The following is a 10,525-nucleotide window of genomic DNA, read 5'->3' as shown; positions in this document are numbered from 1 at the left end:
GTGTCGATTTTCGCTCTACTTAAATGACAATGCATTTAGCGGCGTTTGTGCCTGCGCCCGCTATCCATTAGCGTGATTAATGATGCACGATTTGTTTTCCGTCTCGAATTGCTCTACTATTTTATGCTAATACAAAATCATATAATAATACTTCTGGCCGACTGAAGTGCAAAAGAGAACTGGTTGACAGAAACATTTAAGCGGCATGCAGAAGAACTGAAAATCGAATAGAAATAAAAATAAAAATTATAGACTGTACTGGAAATTGGGGCAAAAACTGCAAAGCAATAACAATTTAAACAAAAGAAACAAAAAAAAAAAACAATAACAAAAGCGAGTGCGCATTCCAATCAGCTGAAGTATTCAGCGTGAAAAATTTCATAATTTGAAAAACAAATTAATATTTAATGAAGCGGGGAAGCGTCAAATGATGTTGGGTATATTTTTCTTTCTGTTTTGGTTTTGTTTGTTTTTGCATTTCTCAAAGTTCCTTATCTTCTCTATTTCGCTTTTTTTTATTATTTATTTACTCAGTGAATTATAAACAAAATGTAATCGAAAATAAAAAATATGATACCAAATACAAAATGTAGATAAATATAAATGAATTTAAAAAATATATAAAAAATAAAAAAATTTAAATAAAAAAAATGAATAAAAAAGAGTTATAAAAAAAAACTATGATACCACATATAGGAATATATGCAGATAAACATACATGAATTTAAGAAAAATATGTGAAAAAACAAAAAAAATTAAAAAATAAAAAAACTTAAAATAAAAAAATGTAATACAAAAAGTGTTATAGAAAATAAAAAATACGATACCAAATATAAAAATATAGATAAATATAAATGAATATAAAAAAAAAATAAAGAAACAATAAAAAAACTTAAATAAAAATAAAAAAATTAAATCTAAAAAAATTAAAAACTTAAAAAAAAATTAAATAAAAATGAATTATAGAAAATAAAAAATAAGATACCATATATAAAAATATAGATAAATATAAAAAAAAAATAAAGAAAAAATAAAATAATAAAATTAAATATAACAAAAATTATTAAATAAACAAAAATTTAAAAATTAAAATAACAAACTAAATAAAAAGAGTTATAGAGATCGAAGACGCGCCACTTTCCTTATGGAAAAGTTCGGCAAAACCCCTGAGGAGGAGCTGTCCGACCAGCAAAAGTCAACTCTCGATTGGGCCCGGGAGTTCCTTCGGAGTTATGAGGCGTCCAAAGATAAACCGAGTGCAGCTAAGCGGCAGCGGTCTTCAGAGGATCCTCATAGCTCCAACGACCCCAAGAAGCATAAAGTTTCCTCTGAGGTCAAACTACGCAAGTTCTGCGAAGTTGCCAGAGATAGTCTGGTCATGGCGGTGGTGGATAAGAGCCACCCTGACGGTTTCATCTCTCCATCAAACTGGAAGATTGTGGAGAGAAAACTTCAGTTGGGCTACCTGGACGTTCTGAAGCAGAACCCAGGACCCCCTCCTTTCTGCTCTGACGCGGGTTGGTTCCAAGCAAGGGTCAAGTTGATCGCTTGCTCAGATCAACGCTCTGTCAGCCTGTACGGCAAGGCCCTCGACCGACTCGGCGAGGTGTGGCCCGGAGCGAAGCTCCAACTAATCAAGAAGAGCGAAATTCCCAACAAACCTCGCGGCAGAGCAAGAATACCTGTAGAGCCATCCGATCCGGAAACCATCCTGGAGCTACTGAAGGTCGGAAACCCGAACCTACCCACCGAAAACTGGAGGGTAGTTAAGGTGGAAGAGCCTTCAGGAAACTCCAGACATGTCACGCTGCTCCTGGACCAGGAAAGCGTTAAAGCACTGGACGACCGTAAGGGGATTGTGGCATTCGGGTTCACTACAGCTACCATCTGGACCTATCAGCCGAAAAACCTCCTCGCACCCAGCGAAGAGAGTACGGCGGCCCCCAAGATGGATGTCGATAAGCCTCTCTCACAAGCTTCGACGATTGAGTCCGACTCGGAATCAAACAGCGAACTTGTGGGAAACTTATTTAACATTCAACTCGAGGACGAGGATAGTCTTTTAGATAGCGGTGATGACGCGAACGCCACAGTCGTTGAATGTCCGTCTAAAAGTGCTGCAGATTAACCTGCACCACTCTAAGGCTGCCTCGGCAGCCCTCATTCTTCGTCTCTCTGACCTCAGAGAAGACATCATTCTCATCCAAGAACCTTGGATATCAAACAACAAGATATGCGGCCTGAAAGATACGCACTACACCTTGTTTCAAGGTGAGGCTAACGTTAGATCGCGCTCTTGTATTCTCATTCGAAAACATATTAATGCTTTTCTTCTTCCCTTTAGCAATGCTGACACCACTGCCATTGAGGTTGAAGCAGTCCACGGCCCGATTTGGATTGTGTCGGCTTACATGCCTTACGACGCAGCGGAGGCGCCTCCTCCTGAAGCAGTGAGGAGGCTCGTCAATACGGCGCATCTGATCCAGAAACGCGTCATTATTGGAGCAGACGCTAATGCACATAATACTGTTTGGGGCAGTACAAACAACAACACACGAGGTGAGCAACTTTTTGATTATATTCTAGCGAATAAGCTTGATATATGTAATAGAGGTGATGTCCCTACGTTTCTTAACTCGTCTAGAAGAGAGGTACTCGATATTACTCTTGCTAGCGAATCATGTACACAACTGGTGCAGGACTGGAGCGTTGATAAACAGCACTCTTTTTCCGACCACCAATATATAACATTCACTTTAAAAGCCGAAACGGCAAAACCCATGAAGTACCTTAACAAAAAACGTATGAATTGGATCAAATATAAAGAACATCTTGCCAATGGACTTCCTGATATCAGGCAGTTTGAAATGGCAAATAAAAACGATATCGAAAACGCTGTCAACATGATAACGAAGACGTGTCAAAGCGCAGCACGACAATCTTGCCCCCTGACAAAAACAGGAGGTAAGCATAAACCTTTTTGGTGGACTCCAGAAATCTCAGAACTTCGCAATCGAACTCGGAAACTCTTTAACCAATGTAAAATAACAGACGAATGGGAAGAATATCGACAATGTCTCAAAGACTTTAAGAAAGCTGTCAGAAGTGCAAAACGCACATCCTGGCGATCATACACTCAAGAATTAGAGAACACTTCAGAAGTAAGCAGACTACGCAAGATTCTTGCATCAAACCCAGTCTCTCCCAGTTTTATCATGACTCAAGATGGAACTTGGACTACTTCAACTGACCACACTCTTAGAATACTTCTAGAATCTCACTTTCCAGGCTGTGTTGCCAACTTACCTGCACTTCCCAGCACTCTTCAGAGTAATTATGGGAATAGATCAGATCTAATCAGCTCTAATAGCATCTCCACAGCAATACTAAGCTTTCAAAAATTTAAATCACCAGGTCCTGACAACATCATTCCAGCAGAACTTCAAGAAGGACTGGAAATTCTACTGCCTTGGTTAACAAGGATCTTTAACAAGTGTTTAAATCTCTCTTATCTTCCGACAATTTGGAAGAAATCGAAGGTAGTATTCATTCCGAAAACGGGAAAGCCTTCACACTGCAAACCAAACGACTTCAGGCCCATTAGCCTAACCTCTTTTTGCTTAAAGGCTTTTGAAAAAGTCTTAGATGAGCAAATCAAAACCCAACTTGATACTAAGTTGATCTCTGAGGCACAACATGCCTACACTAAAGGGAAATCGACTGAAACGGCACTTCATTCACTGGTGCAAACAGTGGAAACTTCCCTTCACAATAAAGAGTACTCTCTTGTCGCATTTATGGACATAGAAGGTGCTTTTAATAATATTGAACCCAACGCTATTTTGTCTGAAATTGCCAAATTGGGTATCAATTACTCCATCCGAAAGATGATCGAACAAATGCTCCAAAATAGAATAATCACTTCAGAGCTTGGGGTAAGCCGCATGAGAATGTACGCCGTCAAAGGCACTCCTCAAGGCGGAGTACTTTCACCCCTTCTCTGGAATCTCGCTGTAAACAGTTTGCTTCGAAATCTCGAAAAAGCAGGCTGCAAGGTTGTAGCCTATGCAGATGATATTGCTCTCTGCGTGTCAGGCAAACACCTGAATACCCTCACTGAGCTCATGCAACGTTCAATCAATATTCTGTCAAAATGGTGCACCGAATGCGGACTAAATGCGAATCCAGCAAAGACAGATCTTGTTCTCTTCAATAGGAAACAACAATCTCCTCCACTGCAAACAATAACTTTAAAAGGGGAATCATTACTTCTATCTGATTCAGCTAAATATCTAGGAGTTATTCTAGATAGGAAGTTGAGTTGGAAATTGAACATCGAAAACAGATGTAAAAAAGCTTTCATAGCTCTCTATACTTGTAAGAAAGCTATAGGCAAAACCTGGGGTTTTTCACCTCGGATCATTTATTGGATATATACCTCGATCATCAAACCGATACTCTTCTACGGTGTGGTTGTATGGTGGACAGCACTCGAAAAACGGTGTAGAGTAGCCACAATTGATCGAGTTCAAAGAACAGCCTGCCTTCTGATAACAGGATGCTTAAGTACAACACCTACTAAGGCTCTAAACACGCTGCTTCACTTGTTCCCTATCGATCTGGCTGGCAAAGCGATTGCAGCGAAAGCAGCGACACGCATGAATGCTATATCGAAATGGAATAAGTATCTTGGCCATTCGGCCATACTGAACAGGAACACTGTTATCTCTTCCGACATAGACTATCATGTAAGTCTTCCATCACCACCCTTGCTATTCTCCTGTTCACTCCCAACTAGGGAAGAATGGAAGACAAATCTTACCGAAATCGATGGCCCTCTGACTATATATACAGATGGTTCAAAACAAGACGGCAAAGTGGGATTTGGAATCTTTTCCAATTCCCCTCACATCAATCTATCATTTAGATTACCCGACTACTGTAGCGTATTCCAAGCGGAAGTATGCGCTATCTGGTATGCTGCGAAAACTCTCTTAGAAAATAGAATATCACTAGAGGATATCCGCTTTTTCACCGACAGTCAAGCGGCCGTTCGAGCACTCAGCTCCTCTTATACCCACTCAGATGTGGTTCGATCCTGTCTCTTATCTCTTAACGAGATAAGTGTTCAGAATTCTGTCCAAGTTATCTGGATACCAGGTCACAGTGGATTCGAAGGTAACTGCAAAGCTGATGAGCTCGCAAGAGCTGGAGCTGCGCAATCAAATGTTAGTAACTTACCCACAATCCACATTCCGCTCTCAACATGTAAAATGCTCATCGATCGAGAATTTCACAGCATTGCTGATCGGAGGTGGCGAGTGGAAACTACTTGCGTTACGACCAGACAAATCTGGCCATCCTACAATCTGAAACAGACAAAAACCCTTATAAGTCTTTCGAAACACGAACTAAGGCATATAACATCTCTTATCACCGGCCACTGCCTTTTGGGCACTCACGCACGTCGGCTCGGGGTTCCTCAACACGACCTGTGCAGATACTGCGAGGACGAAGATGAGGAAGTATCGAGCAGACATTTGCTGTGCAGTTGTCCGGGTCTAGCCAGAAGTCGACTCGCTCTTCTAGGCTCTCCAACAATTGACAATCTTTCAGTACTCTCGGACCTGAAAATCGAATCTCTCATCAAATTTTCGAAACGAATTAATATCTTTGACCAAAATCTACAATAAAAATCTCGGTTAGGTGGGGAAATCATTTAAAATAATGAGCTCTAGGGCAACACAACGGACCCAACTTGCGGTCTATGTGGCACTCCGATGCGGGGTCACCCTTAAACCAACCAACCAACCATAGAAAGTACAAAATATGCCACCAAATATAAAAATATAGATAAATATAAATGAATATAAAAAAATTAAACAGAAAATAGAAGAATTAAAATAAAAAAATTAAATATAAAAAAAAATTTAAATGTTAAAAATTTAAATAAAAAACTTAAATAAAAAAAATTGTAAAAAAAATATGATACCAAATATAAAAATATACATAAATATAAGAAAAATATGTAAAAAATGAACAATGCAAAAAATGAAAAGAAAAAATTAAATAAAAAAAATTAAGCAAAAAAGATTAAAAGAATATAAGGGATATGCTACCAAATATAAAATATGGATAAATTTAAATTGATATAAAGAAATATGTAAAAAAATAAAAAAAATTAAAATAAAAAAATTAAATAAGAATCCAAAAAATTGTATTGCAATGCCACACAGCGCAAAAAAACGAAATAAAAAAAAATTATTTTCTTGCTTAAGTGCAGTTAATTAGTTTTTCTCATAGTTTTTCAAAAATTTATATTATTATGTATATATACATATATTATATATACATACATACAAGAATTTTCTCATTAAAAAACTTACGAAAATTCATTCTTCGTAAATTATTGAGGTTAAGTGGTAAATATTCTCGTATGTCAATATGTAAATATTCTTCTGTTTCGGCATATGCACTCGCATAAGAGCATGGCCGACAAGTGAATCATTGAAGGTCTTCTTAGTTGGCAGCCAAAGAATATTTGATTGCCTCAGCTCAATAACCCTTATTCACATCTTTGAGCGGAATACTAAAAAAATATTATGCAAAAGCGCATATAGCAACAAAAAGATTATACAGGCTTATTGAATAGCTGCGCGCGAACTTTGATAGCGTAAAGAGGCAATTTTGAGAAATCTACACCTGTTGGATGGGATGGGAATATTTACTTAGTCTCAGCATTTAAAGAAAACACAAAACAATATGTGATTTCACAACACATTGTAATTGTTGAATTGTTGTACCCGTGCGCTAAACGTTCCATGCGCTGCGTCCTCGCCGAGTCGCTGCATAGCGAGGAATATCAAAAAACATTTTTATAACACCAGTCTTATTTATTTTGGACTTCACCTCGTATACCAAGGCTACTGAGCCTACTATGTACTACCTATACCCTGGTAGAGGCTACCCGATTTGAGTTCTGAGTAATTTAATATTTTTAGAGTTATGACTTGTAACCGTATCACACTTTCTTCTTAACCCATTCTTCTTAACTCGACGTTTTACTTTCAATTTTAAATCTCCTTTATATCCAAATCCATTGAATTACCATTTTCTGGGTCAATTTCCTTTATCACATTTTTACTGCCCTTCACCACTCGCCACAAATCAAATTCGACATATTTCCCGCTCTGTGCTTTCAACGCACACAACGCATTTAATTAGTGGACAAAAGCAATGCCACACATTGGCAGTCGCCAACAATAATGTCACAACAACAACAACGGTAGTGTGTTTTTCTGTTTTGCTTGTCTGGCCAACGACATAAAATCGCATCCGCCCAGCCGCCACCAATGACTGGCCATAATCAAATTAACTAATGTGGTCAGGGCCAGAACGCGTAATTCATGTCGCTGACAACCGACAGCGGTCAACAGTTACAGACTGCAACCACAGAGCAAAAAACAAACAAAAAAAACGAAATTAAAAAAAATCGAAAAAAAATGAAAAAAAAATAAACTCAGCAGTCGATCATCTCCAACTAAAAGTCTTATTGCACTCCTGTCTGTGGCGATTTGCATTTATTGTTGTTGTTTGCTTGACTGCAACTCGCTTCGGCCAATTCACAAAACGAAGAAAAAATACCATTAAAGGCGGCTGCAGCAATCGAAAACTTTTAATTTCTTTTGTCCGAACGCATTTAAAAAGTGAAAATATGCGCACAATAACTTCCACCAACAACAACAATAGTTGTGTTGATTTTGCAATAAATTTAAATATTTTATAGTTGGTCTGCCGCGAATGGATGAACTTTGAGGATGACGATGAGCTGAAGGTAGCGTTCAGTTGGAGATTTGGTTTTTAAGAAGTGTTAACGGAGATTTTCGCCAGCACTGCTGCAGTCTGTTAATCATTGATGTTCAGCCGACTGGCTGCCCGTATACGTGTGGATATTTGGACATACATAAATAAATTTGTAACACCTTTAATTGAAGAAGCGTTTTTGTGGTTGTTGTTTTGCATGCACGCATCGTCTGGCATTGTCCGTTTACTGCAGACAAATTTACACATTCACATTTAGTTCTGGGTGTTGGTCATTAAAATAATGATGTGACACTTTTCCTTACATTTTTGAGTTATACCCTGAAAAAGATGAACATTCAGACACATATTTATGTAGCGTGGCGTGGAACGCAAGCCCTCAGAAAATGCTTCAATTCATAAGAAGCTACCAACTGTAGGCTCCCTTGCAAAGCAAAATAGACCACATGAGAGTTAGTAGTGCACAATTAATCAGTAATAATAACACTAACAAATAATAGTCAGGTCGTTCCGTTAGATGGCAAGAGTACCACCGATACACTAAAAGCTGCAAGCTCCGTTTTGATACCAAAATCGTGGCCTACCTGCGAAAAAATATAATACAAAACTTAAAGGAGCAAAAACCATCTACAGCCATCCATTGTTGTTGATGCAATGGAGCAGAAAAAACGGACTTAGGCTGTAGAACCGCCCCAGACTATCCCCAAAAGGCACACTAAGGAACCTCAAGCGCCCAGTCGCCAGACCTGGGCATTTGCAGAGAAAGTGTTCAACAGTATCTTTCTGTGCAAGATTCCCACAGATTCTGTAATCGGGGTTGTACGGCAGTCCAAGCTTCTCGGCATGAGTTCCGTTCATCCAGTGCCCGGTGGACACCGCTATGAGTTAGGGAATTGAATGAACACTTTAAGCCTCCTGCTTCTGTCGCACTGAGGCTAAGGTGTTCTTCAGATTGATAGAATTGCGTCTCTCTTGCGCTTTATTAAGAAAGAAATCGTGCAGTTTCCCTTTAACTACGATCACGGGTACACCGATGTCTGAGATGGGGACAGCTGCGGTTCTATGGACCACTTCCGGGCAAACTCATATGCAATTTGATTGTCCTCGATGTTTCTATGCCCCTGAACCCAGATAAAAGAAATGTTTCCTGCACGTTCGAGACGTTTGATCTGCTGCTTACAGGAGTTGACCAGAAGAGAGCTGCAACCTGGCTGATTTAGAGAAAACCTCCGCTCCAACTCTACATTCCATCTTGGATCCGTCGGTGAAAATAGAGGTACCTATCTCCGTGCAGACTTTTCCCTCCTCCCAATCCAGACTGCTTGGAAAGATAACCCTAACACAAATCTCGAAATAGTTACCTCAAAATAATAATCTCGGATAACGTCATTTTTGACTCTAAAGTAATTTAAGCCTACTCGCACTGGCTATGTTTATTTATGTTTATGAGTAGTACTTCTTGCAGCCTTATTTCCTCCTCTTGAATCGCGCGATAAGCGCTTAAGCGATTTTGTCCCAGTTCAACAAAGCGCGCCAGTCGTTTCTTTCTCGTGATAACCGGCCCCAGTTGGACACACCAAGTGAAGCCATGTCTTTCTCCACCTGATCTGCCATCCTTTGCTATCTCCAACTGGTACCGCATCGAATACTTTCAGAGCCGAAGTGTTTGGATCCATTCGCCAGTTGGATATAGCAAATGAAGCCAAGTTCTTCCCCACCTGATCGTTCCAACACAAAAGAGGTCTTCCTCTTCCTCTGCTACCACCACCGAATACTTTGAGAGTCGCAGTGCTTATATCCATTCGGACGGCATGACTCAGCCAACGTAGCCGCTGGATATTTATTCGTTCCACTATGCGCCTCAAAGCGCTGCTTGCCGTCGCCTGCGTGCGGTGTCCAAAAATCTCCCGCAGAATCTTTCTCTCAAACACTCTAACGGACGCCTCATTAGATGTTGTTATCGTTTTGGCTGCTGCACTATACATCATCATCTGAGCAGTACAGTCCGGGGTGAACCATTCCACCTCTACAATCCGTTCCCATTCTTCTCGACTGTGCGCTTTCGCTCTATGTTGTGAGATATCTTATCTCTCTTATATCGTCTTCTACGCCTTGCAACCATCTCCTTGGCCGGCTTCTCCTTCTTACTCCTTCAGGGTTTGCTTCAAATACTTTTTTGGTCGCTCTTTCGCTTTGTGACTTTATGAAGCACGTTACATTTCCTCCCGCGATTAAAACACTGCAATAGGACGGAATTGATGAGAGCCTTGTAGATTGTTAGTTTTTTCGTTGAGAGGACTTTATAACTCAATTGCCCACATCGTCCAAAGTAGTACTGGTTGGCAACGGATGATTTGCAAACCTGGTATTATTGCCGGTTTTAATGCTGGCTCCTAAATGAACGAAGTCTCTTACTACTTCAGATGTTATAACTCTCAACAGTGATGTGGATGCCGATGCACCGAGTGCGCCGACTGTTTGCTTGATGACAGGAGGTACTTCCTTTTGCTCTCGTTCGCCAAGAGCCCAACTCCCTTTACTTTTTCATACAGCTTAGAAAAGGCAGAACTAACAGCGCCGTTGTTAAGGCCGATGGTGCCAATATCATCGGCATATGCCAACTATTGTACGCTCTTATAGAAAATTGTGCATTGAGCGTTGAAGTTCTGCGGCTCGCACAATCTTTCATAGCATCGGGTTAGAA

General features: G+C 39.8%; 1 protein-coding gene across 1 annotated transcript in view; it reads left to right on the top strand.

Annotated features, from left to right (window-relative positions):
* The first annotated feature begins 1,144 nt into the window (after positions 1–1,144).
* Positions 1,145–10,525, top strand: part of LOC129243425 (protein Shroom-like) — an 82,263-nt gene continuing 72,882 nt past the window's right edge. The window contains exons 1-2 of the mRNA XM_054880411.1: positions 1,145–2,106; positions 2,345–2,559. Coding sequence (XP_054736386.1) covers positions 1,145–2,106; positions 2,345–2,559 — 1,177 coding nt within the window. The remainder of the gene's footprint in view (positions 2,107–2,344; positions 2,560–10,525) is intronic.

The sequence above is a fragment of the Anastrepha obliqua genome, chromosome 4 (genome assembly GCF_027943255.1).
Source record: "Anastrepha obliqua isolate idAnaObli1 chromosome 4, idAnaObli1_1.0, whole genome shotgun sequence".
Classification (NCBI taxonomy): domain Eukaryota; kingdom Metazoa; phylum Arthropoda; class Insecta; order Diptera; family Tephritidae; genus Anastrepha; species Anastrepha obliqua.
The sequence above is the reverse complement of the archived record's forward strand: the minus strand, read 5'-3'. Positions and strand labels throughout refer to the sequence as shown.